Raw genomic sequence first — 13,652 nt, forward strand, 5'->3', positions numbered from 1 at the left:
TCCCCACCACGTGCATAGCTGCAGGCCAATTCAACGACTATCGGCCCATTTTGGCGAGGTGCCATTCGGAAGTCGGAAGGCTAGCCCTCAGACGATTGGAATAATAGATTGCACGCCGTGGGCGCGGTCTAGTCCATGGCTAGCAGTGTTTTCCCCTAAGCGTGGTGGGGAAGGCTGAGCAGTAGTGTAGTCTTGCAAGTTGGCCATTGGGCCGTTGAAGGAAGGGTTAATATAATGAGCACGCTAGCAATTGGAGAAACTACTCCGGAGTAGACTGCTGGCAGGTGTTGACAGTCTAGAATGATGCCAACGATACTAATCCGCTTCGTGGCGGACCGGCGCGTCTCTAAGCGAGGCCAAGTGGGGACTAAGGACAGGGTTGAATGACCCACGACTGACAGGCTCAAAGGGATTTATTTGGCTTTGTGGGGTGCATCGAATCATCACAACCATATGCGCTATTCAAGAAATCCTGATGTGTAGTGCTGTGAATAGATATTGAAGCCAGGGTTATCTTTGCATGACAAGGATCCACCACCATCCCACGCGTGGCAACGGAGAAAACTGCCACACGAGGCTTCGGATGTGGATACATCGTTTGAAACCGGCTTTGCTGCCAAGAGACCCCGTTGGAATCGGGGCAGCCGCCGGAAGAGGTCCGCGGAGCACTAGAGAACTGGTCGTGTAGTGGTGACTGGAGATTTAATCTTGAGATGCTCCGTGAGAATCCCCACCGTCAAATATAGCCTCACCGGGTGGAGCTCGCCAATCTCCGACCCTCCGAACTGCCTCCGATTTCCCGCTGGGTTGCGTCCCTCGAATGTTCATTCTCTGGTCTGTGAGTCGGCTCCTACCCCAGAGTGATCGTCGCGATCAGCTCCCTACGTACCAGCGTCTTCCACATGGAACTCCAGTGATAGGCAGTGTGAGCTTCTTGGCAGATCATTGGCTTAAGAGAAGTGTTTCTCGCATCACTGCTATTCTGTAACCTTCGCAGTGAATTTTCTTATTGTGCTACTATGCCGTGTGCAGAATGCCGGAGATTATCGCTTACTCCGTCAGCACCCAAACCCTCTTCGATGACACTAAATTCCGCGACACCCCTGCTAGTCGCCTGGAGATTCCGTAGCGTGGCTCCATTCTGACTTTTCTGAATCTTGACGTTTGGGTAAATTAATCTATTACCCTTCCGCCCGAAACTCGGCGCTGATACGACTGGTGGGATGGGTCGTCCTCTCCACCCGAAATGCCAGGGGTATCCATTTGTAATAGACTCCCAGGAACCAAAGCCTCCTTCGAGACCCAGGCGCTATTTCTGCAAGTGCCAAGTCGGCCTTTGGGGGCTTCCACAGCTTTGTGCAGTGATGACAGATCTGTCGAAAGTAGAAAAGGCCGCTGCAAGGCATCCTCGACACGGGAAAATGGTTGCGTCGAGCTTCAGTCCGTCCTTCGTGACAGGGCCAGCAGTTCGCGGCCAGCATGACTCCTCTTCCCGGCAGAACCGGTGACCCACGGCAGATACTCTGGCTTCGTGATGAGTCGGGTGGCTCCAATGCCTCTGGAATTCTCGCGGCAGTTGGCACACTGACCGGCCTGTCAACATTGGTACTGTGGCTCCGTTGCTATGTGCGAGGGTATCTCCTGCGACGATTCAACGCAGAAGAGTACATCATTACCGTAGCGTGGGTGAGTCATGTGCTCTATTCCATCGCGCATTCGAGTGCTTCTTAACTTACAGGTAAAATAGCTGTGCGCCGTTGGTGTGCTAGTCTGTTTTGTGCTGGAAGCTCAACACGGTGTGGGTCACTTCAGCAAAGACATCACCGATGAAGATGAGCAAGTCTTGTCTAAGCTGGTATACTATCATTCAATTATTGTCATGGTCGGGCTTAGTCTTGTGAAAATTTCCTTGGCTGTATTCTTGCGACGTTTCTCATCAACTATTTTAAGCAAGGCGCTAGTTGGATCGATCAGTGGGTGCACCTTCGCAAATGCTCAAGGCTATGTTCTGGGTGATAGCAATCTAATGAACGGCAGTTTTTCTGGTGGCATTTACCATTGCCTGTGGTCTTACACTGATTCTACAATGCATTCCTATAGCGGCAGCGTGGGATACAAGCTTGCGACCTCATGCCCGCTGTTTCGACAATGATACTTATACAGCTATTGGCCTCTGGAACAGTAGTAAGTTTGGCATCACCTTTTCGGAGGTGCAATTTCACTTTTCAAGTCAATTTATCTTATAACTTGATTAGTTACGAACCTCGTCACCGATGTCATCTTTGCAACTTTGCCAATTCCCCTTTTTATAGGGATTCAGGTCAACTGGCGAATCAAGTTCTCGCTGATAGGAGTGTTGAGTCTTGGATACCTGTCAGTCATCTCTACTCTTTCTCCAATGGTGGTTACTGACCGTCGACTAGTGCCTGCGTCGCGGGAATTGTCAAGATCATTTCGCAGGTCAACGTACTAAAAGAGCAAAACATGTATCGGTAAGAGCTCCCGCGGGACTACCCGACAAAGAGTGCAATCTTCTGGAGCTAATCATCGAAGACACGACACTTTCATGATTTGGAACTGGTGGGTGACTCCTGAAGCCCAGACTCCGGAGAAAACTAACTTGTCATCTCTAGTGCGGAGCTAAATGTCGCTATTCTCGCCGCCTGCCTCCCTAGTCTCAAGCCTCTACTGAAATCGGTCCTCGATGGAACCCGCAGCCTGACCACAGGGCGTCGCAATACCTCTGCCTACCGCTACGACACCCAGGGATATTATGTTCAGCGCAGCACCGACATTGCCATGAAGTCAATGCCCCGAGTACCACCGACTGTCTACGATGTCACAGCTGCAGGAAGCTCCGACGGCGAATCCGGGAACTGGAGAGAAAGTGACGAGCAGAGGCTGCATCGGACTGAGACCGGTATCATGAAGACGACGGAAGTAGTGATTCAGACACATGGAGACTAGTATTATTTCATTTGTACATTTCGGCCTTCTGAATATTACCCGGTTTACATTCGGCTTCCTGGACCCTTATTCAAGCCCTACTCCATGTGTACTGGTAGACCCCAGTCTAACATTTCGCAAGCACAAGTCTCAGTAGCAACCCGAAAGCTCGACGTATAGGAAGATTCAATTCAACAATAAATCACGTCTCTCATGTGTCGCCAACCGATTAACGGTACTAACTATCATATATTTCTGTCTTATGTCATGGTAATGACACATATTGGACGTGAAGTCATTGGTCGGCAGTAAAACTCTTACAGTAAGATTCACAAGCCAACCACAGTCCTCCAGCCAGATTACAGAGGGCCGCCTCGAACATGAGGTGCTTGCTATCACATAATCATTAATATAAGTATACCTTCTAAAGGCGGCGCAAGTAAGACTATATATTATATCTATCTTACAGATAAATAAAGCTTATATCAATAGTAATCAGCAATTTTCAAGACATCATAGGCCGTTGACATAAGTTCCTGGGAAGTTATAGCTAGTTACAAACCATATATTTGGAGGAGGAGGAGAAGAAAAAATAAAATAAAAATTAAAAAAGTTAAGATTTTGTACGAGGTTTTGGAAAATTACTTATATTATAATCTGATTATTTATTAAAATCTATATAATGGAGTTAGCAAGAGACATAGCTGACATACTCGAACATAAGATTAAAGAAAAAAAAAAAAAAAAAAAAAAAAAAAAAAAAAAAAAAAAAAAAAAAAAAAAAAAAAAAAGGAATAAATAACGAAAACATGTCAGATAGTAACTTAAGAGCCGTTATTATAACTGGGTGATTATATGCCACTTTTGTGTAGTCTAAATGATCGTAAATACCTTCTGATGATTCATTCACAACACGGGATTACTTTTATAAGCTATTAATTATATATGTATTATCTTCATTATGTTCCCGCTTAGGCCGCTATAAAATCTGGCTTTAGAGAATATTTGTTGAACTGTGAAAAGGAGCAATGGTGCTTTCACGGGGTGGCATAAATGTTGTTGCTCGGAGCCCTTTCCTAACCGCGACAATGGCACTTAACAGACTATGGATAGAGACAAAACCATTGCAAAGACCGGACTGTTGTCCGTCTTGCATTCCCAAAGTAAAATAGGAATAATGCTCAAATGCTCCCGCACATACTTTTGCACATTTTTGTGAAAACAATCAGAACTCCATTCAAATACGAAAGATATGAGGCCGATATTATGATAAGGAGGCCCAGTGGGAATTATCCACTGAATAAAACCTCTCCTAGACATATTAATAAGGCATCGCTTCTGGGGACAATGATTAGTGGTTGTGGTGGCCGTTGCGACGGTGTACATGAGAGGCTTGAGCCGCCAATGGTGTAGTAGTAGCGTCACTTTCGAAGTTCGTATATTGATGTAGAGTATGCTGCGGTAACTTTAGTTCGGTCAGTAAAATCAGTCCAAAGGTTCAGGCACATGATAGAAGAGCAAGAAATATCATACCACGGATGAGAGCAGAACTGAAGATGGAGTAGGAGAAGATGAAGGGTAGATGCTGGTATGAGGGAAGACAGGCTTCTTTGTCTCACGTGCTTCTTCTGCTTCTGCTCCTTCTTCTTCTACTACACAGAATCCGGAGACGAAGAGTGGGTTAGACGAGTGGAAGACAGGTTGGTCGCGATACAAATGACATTCTTGTCCAGAAGTAGAGTACAGCCATGCTTGGCACTTAACTAATTCCGCACAGCGATCAGCGCATGCAGCAGTGTTTGCGACGCCATATGAGAAGCTCATCGGAGCATGACTGAAGAAAGTGATCGTGTTGTTGACAATTGAGTGCCTACAGGCAGTTGTTGAGGACGACTGCGGCGGTGCTGATGTCCATGCGGATGCTCTCGTAGAGAGCAAAGCAGTTATAGTTGAGAGGGCGAGGTGCATGATTGAATATTTAGGAATGAAACGGTGCTATAGCAATAACATAACAAGATTCTGTGCTTGTACTGTGACGGAAAAAGACAGGGAGACTCTCATATAAGAAGTGGAAGATTACGAAAGGTGCAAATAATGGGGGATGAAATATGTCCCTGTCAGAGACTCGCAGGGCCATCGTAGTCTTGCTAGATAACTCGGCCATATACCGACCGGACGAAAATGGAAGGAACTCCTAGGGCGAAAAGGGTCCGAGAAGCTTGCTAAGATTCATTAAGCTAGAGAAGTCGCTAATTGGTTCTCCACCTACTTCTGACTCAAGGTCTCAATGAAATGTAGTATTGGGAGGATATTCCGGCCACTTAGGGCGGACTTAAGGACTGGTGATGTTTTGGGTCATGGTCTGTACGGTATTTTACAACGGCGGGTCATTTAGTCTTCCAATAGTGGCACGTCGGACCCTTGGACCGCATATCGGACGGCCCCGCACCACCAAGGGAGTAAAGCAGGGGAGAAAAATCTACCCCGGCACTAGCCAAAAGTTGGACTTCGAGCGCTGAGCTAGCACGACGGGGGAATGAACAGAATGTGTACGAAGAGAAGGACAGGGGCTCGCGTTCGAGAGTCAACCAAGTGAATGTCCCTCTTATGTTGCCGAAACACAAACCTACTTCCTCCAATGAATTTTGTCTTCACTGACTTGATACCTGTTCCTCATCGCAATAATGGACGTCAACAAATTTCCATATGAGCTTCTATCCATCATCAATTCGTATGCAGCGGATTGGGTTGGCTTTGAAAGTCTTTTGGAAGTCTCTCCACAGTTAAAGGAGCTTTTCAGTGATGACTCAGACACCAAGGCGGATATTGAAGCTGTAGGCCTGGTGGAATCGATCCTTCAGCAGAACCCTGTTATGCGCTATGAATTGCATTCCCTGTTTCGGATGGTTCTAAAACTTCGCCAGCCTTCCATGGCAAATGTCAGTCTTGCTGAGTTCATGGCTCAGGATCACTCTTCGTCGTTGATGGTCTCCTTTCCTTCAGTCTCCCGAGTCATGCTCAAGGAGCTGGTGGGCATTGCGGCCAATATCCAAAGGCTTGCATGTGCCTGTTTGACAACATTTCTTCATCGTGTTCGAATGGTTCAGCCACGGTGTTGGGTGGAGGACAAAGAAGAAGGCACTGAGCCATATCAGCCGCGAGAGGCTGGCCCTTCATCGTGGATCGAGGAGTATCGAGTCTATCGTGCACTGTGGCACCTGCAACTGTATTCCGACCTCTCTATCGCTGGGCGGCGATTGAACTGGCCTCAATGTGATCTCGAGGACTGGTGGTTCGAACAGATGAAGTGGGATCAAGTACCCGTTGTGCTTGGAGAAGAAGTCCTTGCGATATCGGAATGCCTGGAGGCTTTGGACGGAGTCTGTCCTACCCTCCACACTACAAAGGGTATGGCGACTAGATTCTACAACGAGAAGCACCTTTTCGAGATACACCTTATATCTCAGCTGCCTAATGCACGGCAATTGAGGCATGAATTTGACACTTGGGCCCCTCCATCTCCCCCCAAAATTGCCGACGCTGAGGAGACTTCCCGTATGGATGTTTGGGGCCAGGGGGTTACATCGATCCACCGTAACCGAATGGCCACTATCTTCCGAGTGTGCCAGCTTCGGACAAGTACCCATCCCGCTAGGCATCAAGTCTGCCAAATTCAGGACTCCCGTCCTTGGCGGGGACTAGGTATGCCAATCTGGGACCTCTGGCGTTGTTACTGTTTGGGACTATACGCAGCTAAATATCCCCGTGGGAGACACCGTGGTCCTATTCCGGCTCCTGACGGGTCATCAGTTCCTGAGGGCTGTTCTCCCGCTGACTGTGGATTCGAAATCGATTACCGGATTTCGGTTTTTCTACATGCGCGGATGCAGATGGAGGACAAGAAACGAAAGGGTATGGTATCAAAATAAGAGACTCGGTCGACCATTAGATACTATCAAATTGCACTTTATCAACCTCGAAGGCACCTCTTTATATCTGTGTGCGGCTCCACTGTCTAACTAGCTTTGTATATAATCACGTACTGAATTGGAACATCATGTGGTACCAAGGCTCCGCCGTCCCATTTGCACTCAATCCCGACGTCGTCCAAGCTATGACCGAGACTGGCATTTTCCTGCTCAACTGCTGCTTATGATTGATGAGAAGCCAAGCAGCCCCTCCACCATTTGGTGTCCCCAGCAAAGCCAATCCATTCTGATTGATCAGTACCCCACCTTTCTTCTTCTGGTTTATGTCGAAAGGCGTACCAGGCCATGAGGGACATGGGCCACCGCACACAGCTTGCAGGATATTCAATGTATCACGATTGACAATGTGTGTCCGGACGACATATTTCAGTTTGTTCACAGAGCTACCGGTTGACTTCGCCATGGCTGCATAATTAAGCCAGACAATATCGGACCATTTCTCAACCGGACAGTGTCGGCCAGAAATGGATACGGGACTTTCATTGTTTTCTGCGATTATCAACCCGGATTTGGGGCTCATAACGTTAATGTAGAAGGCTTGGGTTGCCTATACCAGAACAGTCAGATATATGAGTTATTTCGCCACAGAGCCCCGGCCTGTTTTGCGTCGGAGGAAATGATATTCTCACCTCGTGATCTGTCCTAGTGGTACGACCACCGGCGACAATCTCAGTCTCCCAATCCTCACTCTGTGACCAGATTTGTGGCACCAAATTGCCGTCTTTTCCGTTGTTTGAGCTGATCACAGTGGGTAGACCCATGGCAGACAGGGCCTCTCCTAGAGAAGCCATACTGTCGGGCTCCTTTCCAGCGCCCTTTCCGTAAGGGCGTCTGGTATAGTAGTCCTCTAGTTCATTGATGTTCGTCCAGGGAGACTCGTCACTGAGTTGCCACTTGGCTTTGCACCTGCAATATAACCCATTCCCCTTATTCACTGCCGTCTCAAAGTCAAGTGCGCGCGTTGCCAAGTATCCAGCGACAGCACGGGCGGTCAAATTGTTATCTGGCCATACTTCTGGGGTCACAGGAACAACAAGATCACGCGCATGGATCCGGCTAGGACCAGTGTCCGGAAGACTTTGTAGGATCTGGTGGGCCAGAAGCACGCACAGAAGACAAACAAGGCCCAGAGAGCCTATCCGGGGCAAGAGCTGGGCTTTCATCCTGAGAAAGCTTCGATCCCTTAACAAATGAACCACAGAAGAGATATGAACTCAGATGGAGAAAGAAACGCAAGGAAACATAAGAAATAGCAAGCAAGAAAAGAATGCCCAGCAAGGAGGGAATGTATATGAGCTGGTAAAGAAAACAAGGTGAAGCGAGCGATTGTCCTCAGACAGCGAAAAGAATGAATAGGTGCCGATTGATCCAATCCATTGCACTATCTCCGACTCTAATGTTGATTTAAATACATGTACGCTACGGCCAAAGATCGGTGAGTAGCTTGTACGATGGTCGACTGGCACTCTAATGCGTGATTGTTTTCCCTCCCAAAATATGGGTCGCCTTCCGACTCTCACCCGTAGTCCATTTGTCCCTTCATTTAATCTCCGGTCTACATTTCAGACCCCTCTATGGAGAAATCTGTGGGAGGCTAATGATGGATTTGGATAATGTAGCAGTGGTAGCGTCGCGACTCACGCTTGTTTAGCCACCGCAGCCTACTTCGGCGCTGTACGGTATGCAAACACCGTAGTTGGCGACATTTAGTCGCGTAATGAAATGGCTCCGAGTCAACTAATGCACAGTCGGAAACAGGACAAACTGGGCTTCGTCGTTCCGAATACGGCCGTTGAGCTCTAACGTTATTTATGGTGGATACCTGAATACCAGTCGGAGGTTCATGCTAGCAGTACGGAGTAGAGAGCGTCTAATAGTCTGTGGAGGCTTTTGTATTTAGCGGTGGTCCCTGACCGGCCGTAATTTTTGGTGGGGTTAGTATCACCAACCCCACTGCCATAGCCCTATCAGGCCTTGGCTCCCTCATCTCCAGAGGATGCGGGCCAGAAATTGAACCAGGTTTGGGTTCGGGGATACACGGGTCCTAAGGGTTCAGTGGCGCTTAGCGGGCTTTAGCAGAATTACCCCCTGCCACTACTGTGTACTGACCATACCAGATTGTCCTATCTACACAGAACGGACCTGTCCTGGTCCTGGACTCCTGGTGGAAGGTCTGACCGTTTTGGGAGGTTTCCGATCAATGGCTTGGTTCCTGGCTCGCAAGCGCAAACTCTTCCGGGAATGGCTGCCCCACTAGTATTCCAGTGTATATCCTCGTATATGGGCCTTCCGTAGTTTTGCGCAGTGTATGGAGTCAAAGAAACCGAGAGCTCTCTATGTATTTGGGACCTCTACTGATGGTGACTCCACTAAGGACCTAGCTAACAGATGGTCTTCCCAACCCGAAATCATGCCAATTTCCCGGCCCTTGTTGTGTTGTTCTAGTTGAGCAGCAGGGAAACTATCGCTGACGCGAACTTGCAATGAAAATCTTTGGGTCTCCGATGGCGGTATATAAGTCTCCCTGGCACTGCTGTTGAAGTTACTATATCGATACAATTACAGTCGTTCTAAATTCTTTTGTCACTCATTCGTCGTCTCTCCTTCTGTTTACTCCTTGGTCTTTGTTTAATTCGTCACTCGTTTCTTTTCCCAGTGGGTAGAGGATTTCCTGCCTGCCTGACTCCAAAAATTGTACCCTGAAAAGAATTGCAAATTGCAGCCTTCGACCATGCACTTTATTTGCATCTTTCTAGTCCTTTTATGGGCTCATCGGGTGCATAGCAAGGCTGTCTTTGCTCATTTTATGGTTTCCAACAGCGAAAATTATACGCAAAGTGACTGGGCCAATGACATCACCCTCGCCTTGGAAGCACACATAGACGCATTTGCCATGAACATGGCCTATGCTGATCCTGTTAACAGTGGGGCTCTCTCGGCCGCTTTCACCGTCGCCGATTCCTTGGGCTTTCGACTTTTCTTTTCCTTCGACTACGCGGGCAACGGTCCCTGGCCTGAAGATGAGGTCCTCGACTATATCAACACCTATGCATCCAACAGTGCCTATTATCAATACAACGGCCAGCCACTAGTTTCCACTTTTGAAGGGCCCAATAATTCTGATGACTGGGTAGGCATCAAGAAGGAGACCAATTGCTTTCTCATTCCAGATTGGTCCTCCCTCGGAGCAAAGGCTGCCATGAAAAAAGGGGTCGCGGATGGACTTCTGAGCTGGGCTGCATGGCCATGGGGTCCCCAGGAGATGAACACATACGTGGACGCCTCATACAGAGATTACCTCAGTGGCCTGCCTTACATGATGCCTGTCTCCCCTTGGTTCTACACCAACCTTCCTGGCTATAACAAAAACTGGATGTGGCGCAGCGACAATCTTTGGTATGACCGTTGGCAGGAAGTTTGGTATCTGCAGCCAGAATTCGTGGAGATCTTGACTTGGAATGATTACGGCGAATCTCACTATATCGGTCCCATTTACGAAAAGGCTCTGTCCCCTATGCACATTGGTGAGGCACCCTTCAACTATGTGGAAAATATGCCTCACGATGGCTGGCGTTTGTTCCTGCCATTTGTGATCGACATGTACAAACAAAACGTCACCACCGTCACTCAGGAGGGACTGGTGACATGGTTCCGACCACAGCCTATCGGGGCCTGTGATGGCGGCAATACAACGATTAACACTGCGAGCCAGCTTGAGATAGAATTCGAGCCTGCCAGTGTACTGACCGATGAGATCTTTTTCTCTGCCCTCCTCGGATCCAGTGCCGACATCTCCATCACTATTGGTGGCAGCCCCTTGAGCGGAGTAACATGGATGCACAAGCCCAGTGGTGGAGTGGGCATCTACCATGGCAGAGCAACTTATACTGGCACAGGCGCCGTCGTGGTGACCATCAGTCGCAACGGTGAAACCATTGCCGAGGTCACTGAAGGTTCCATCTCCGCCACATGTAATGACGGCTTTCAAAATTGGAACGCGTGGGTTGGAAGTGCCTCCTCTAGCAATACTATCTCGGCCAAACCTCCCTCCCTCTCCAATGATACTTGTGTCGAAGGCACGGGTACTGGTAATTTTGCCGGACTATGCGAATACTCATGTCAATACGGCTACTGCCCCGTCGGCGCCTGTTACTGCACCAAAATGGGCCCTGCTGCCACCCTTCCCAACGCTACAAACACCATCGGATACCCTGCGGCTGGCGAGGATGCCAATTATAGTGGCTTGTGTAGCTTCGACTGCAATTACGGGTACTGTCCTGACGGTGCGTGCGGCACAGTTGACGTGCCCTTGTCTACTCCCACCAGCTCACCCTTCACCCCCTCCGCTTGTGTGGCAGGTGAAGGAGAGGGTGGCTTGGCTGGCTTGTGTTCGTATGCTTGCAATTATGGCTACTGCCCCATCAACTCGTGCACGTGTACAGCAGAGGGTGTCTTAATTGACGCCCCGGCGGCAAATTCCAGTCTTACGGGGGTACCCGCGGATAATGTTGACTACAACAAGTACCATGGACTGTGCGATTTTGCCTGCAGTCGAGGATACTGCCCAGAGGGAGCCTGTGTTCTGTCCTCTAATGCAGGATCTAGCTCCTCTAGTGTGGGCCATGATTCGGGCTCCTCTTCCTCAAGTACATCGAATGCGACCGTGGTCTACATCGATTCCGGCGTGTGGCTCAATCCAGATGCCTCGTGCGAGATGCCTTGCACCATGGTGCTGCCCGACATTACTCTCACGACGACCACGACTATCACGCGGCCTCCGTATACGACAACAGTGGAAGTCCAGTGGACAACTACCAGTGTGGTGACTCAGGACGACGGCGATATTTCCACTGTCACCAGAACCAGCAAGGTGGCTGAATCTACCGTGGTCTCGCTTCCTCTTATCACCACCACCGGCTTTCCGGTTTCGAACTTGGTACTTCACACGGGTGGTACTTACCTCCCCACGCCGCGACTCCCTCCAACGACGGTGACAATTGACGATGACCCTAACCCCCTTGACGAGCCTGGTGTCACCCATACTCCCAGGAATCGCACGATAATCATCCCCCCATATCCCTGGGATACCTCCGTGTATGGCAGCAGCTCAAGTAGCGACGATGATCTCGTCCTTCCTAGGCCTCCATCGATCGTTATCACCGACGGGCCTACCAGTCCTAAGTGCCCAGGTAAATGCAGCGGCACAGTATGCAACGATCTTTTCTGTAACTGCTCCTGGGACTGTCCGCATACAGGCTACTCTTACGATAGCGATACCAGCTCGGGGACGAACAGCGACGGCGACGGCGACACCAGTGGCGACGGCTCCGATGGTGATTCCGGGAGCTCCTCTGGCAGTAGCACAAACAAGCCAGGATCTGATAACAACGGTGATGACACCAGTAGCTCGGGCTCTTCCAGTGGCAGCAGTGTTAACAACGGCCCGGACCCCAACGCGGGCAACGACGACACAAACGAAAAACAAACCGCGACGGAGACTTCAACCTCATGTACCCGGCAAACCGTCACTGACGCCTGGGTCTCATGTACATCTATCGACTCAACCTCCAGCTCGTGCACAACTACCAGCACGATGGTAGAGGTGGGCTGCTCGGTGACTGCAATGACTACGACCACGGGTGTAGCCGAATCCTGCTACTCGGTGTCCCCAGACGATGACCAGGGCGAAGACGGTGGAGCCTGGCCCGATAGTATTCTCTCCAGCATCAGGAGTTCTGGTTGGCCTGGATTGGCCAGTGCCATGGGTATCACCACAGACACTAGTGCAGGCACACACACCCAGGTGATCTATAGTGGTACGGCATCCGCTCTTACCCGCACCACCGCCACCACCACCACAGCATCCAAGACCTCCACATCTTCCTCCACCAAGAGTGCTCCCACATCCACCAAAACCGCCCTTCCAAAGTATGGCACTTCGTCTGCATGGGCACTCTTCCTTCGCGAAGTCGACTCCTCGTCCGGGGTCACCTACACGTTGCTAGCCCACGAGTACGAGGCTGAAGGTTTCGCCGAGGACCATTGCACAATGGAAGAGACCTGGATGGAGAGCGTCAACTCTGGCAATAAGGAGATCACCAGTTTGACGGGCCTTACAGCTTATGGGGATACGTGCTCAATGACGGCCTCCTATCCCGGGCTTGTCCAGGACGGTGATACGGTCGGCAAGCTCGTCTGCGACAAGTACGCTGACGCAACCTGCGAATACCGTAATCAAGGTGGAACATGCGAGACAGGCCAAATCCTCCAGACATGGATTATGGCTTGCGAGTGGTAAAAATCAGAGTATCATATATAAAATAAACATTTAATTTTTACACACAACTAAACCATGCCCCTTGCTATGTATATGGATCAATGTGTCATAAGTCAAATCGGTGAATTGATTTCCAGTTATCAATTAGATTTCCATGTAGTTATGCAGAGGAAGTACTTGGCCGTTGTGTGAATAGCTGAACAGAACATTCTGAAGCCTACTGCAAGGGTCGCCTAGAAGCCTCAGCTTCCAGATGTTCGTCGCCGGGCTTGATTACTCACCAAGAGCAATTTCTTGAAAGAAACGTTGTTCAGTCTTGAGGAGCGTTCTACAGCAACGAAAGCAGCAAACGAACGAACGAACATGAAGCAAAAGAGTGAGTTGAACTGAGCTATCTAGGAGAGCGAAACAAAGCAACGCGAAGAGGTGCTTTGTGTGGG

At 49.4% G+C, this 13,652-nt stretch overlaps 5 protein-coding genes across 5 annotated transcripts; 3 read left to right on the forward strand and 2 right to left on the reverse strand.

Moving 5' to 3' along the window:
* Nucleotides 1-458: 458 nt before the first annotated feature.
* On the reverse strand, nt 459-1,263 carry BO85DRAFT_441043 (uncharacterized protein; the record flags this gene model as incomplete). Its single annotated transcript, XM_025658795.1, has 4 exons — nt 459-668; nt 890-982; nt 1,055-1,150; nt 1,186-1,263. 4 exons carry the CDS (start codon nt 1,261-1,263, stop codon nt 459-461), a joined length of 477 nt encoding a protein of 158 aa, XP_025512519.1.
* A 188-nt stretch (nt 1,264-1,451) lies between these two features.
* Nucleotides 1,452-2,967, forward strand: BO85DRAFT_499709 (uncharacterized protein; the record flags this gene model as incomplete). Its single annotated transcript, XM_025664076.1, has 6 exons — nt 1,452-1,686; nt 1,748-1,973; nt 2,038-2,184; nt 2,256-2,373; nt 2,424-2,492; nt 2,634-2,967. The coding sequence occupies exons 1-6, from the start codon at nt 1,480-1,482 to the stop codon at nt 2,965-2,967; spliced, it is 1,101 nt and encodes a 366-aa protein (XP_025512520.1). The 5' UTR covers nt 1,452-1,479.
* A 2,663-nt stretch (nt 2,968-5,630) lies between these two features.
* BO85DRAFT_522529 (uncharacterized protein) lies at nt 5,631-6,875 on the forward strand (the record flags this gene model as incomplete). The annotated part of the gene is made up of 1 exon (XM_025665267.1): nt 5,631-6,875. The coding sequence occupies one exon, from the start codon at nt 5,631-5,633 to the stop codon at nt 6,873-6,875; it is 1,245 nt and encodes a 414-aa protein (XP_025512521.1).
* A 46-nt stretch (nt 6,876-6,921) lies between these two features.
* BO85DRAFT_480110 (uncharacterized protein) lies at nt 6,922-8,098 on the reverse strand (the record flags this gene model as incomplete). The annotated part of the gene is made up of 2 exons (XM_025662987.1): nt 6,922-7,482; nt 7,565-8,098. 2 exons carry the CDS (start codon nt 8,096-8,098, stop codon nt 6,982-6,984), a joined length of 1,035 nt encoding a protein of 344 aa, XP_025512522.1. The 3' UTR covers nt 6,922-6,981.
* Nucleotides 8,099-9,741: 1,643 nt separating this feature from the next.
* On the forward strand, nt 9,742-12,288 carry BO85DRAFT_330018 (glycoside hydrolase family 71 protein; the record flags this gene model as incomplete). The annotated part of the gene is made up of 1 exon (XM_025655438.1): nt 9,742-12,288. A coding segment is annotated over one exon (2,547 nt), but the record flags the coding sequence as incomplete, so codon positions are not given.
* Nucleotides 12,289-13,652: the final 1,364 nt, after the last annotated feature.

The sequence above is a fragment of the Aspergillus piperis genome, assembly GCF_003184755.1.
Source record: "Aspergillus piperis CBS 112811 unplaced genomic scaffold BO85scaffold_18, whole genome shotgun sequence".
Taxonomy (NCBI): domain Eukaryota; kingdom Fungi; phylum Ascomycota; class Eurotiomycetes; order Eurotiales; family Aspergillaceae; genus Aspergillus; species Aspergillus piperis.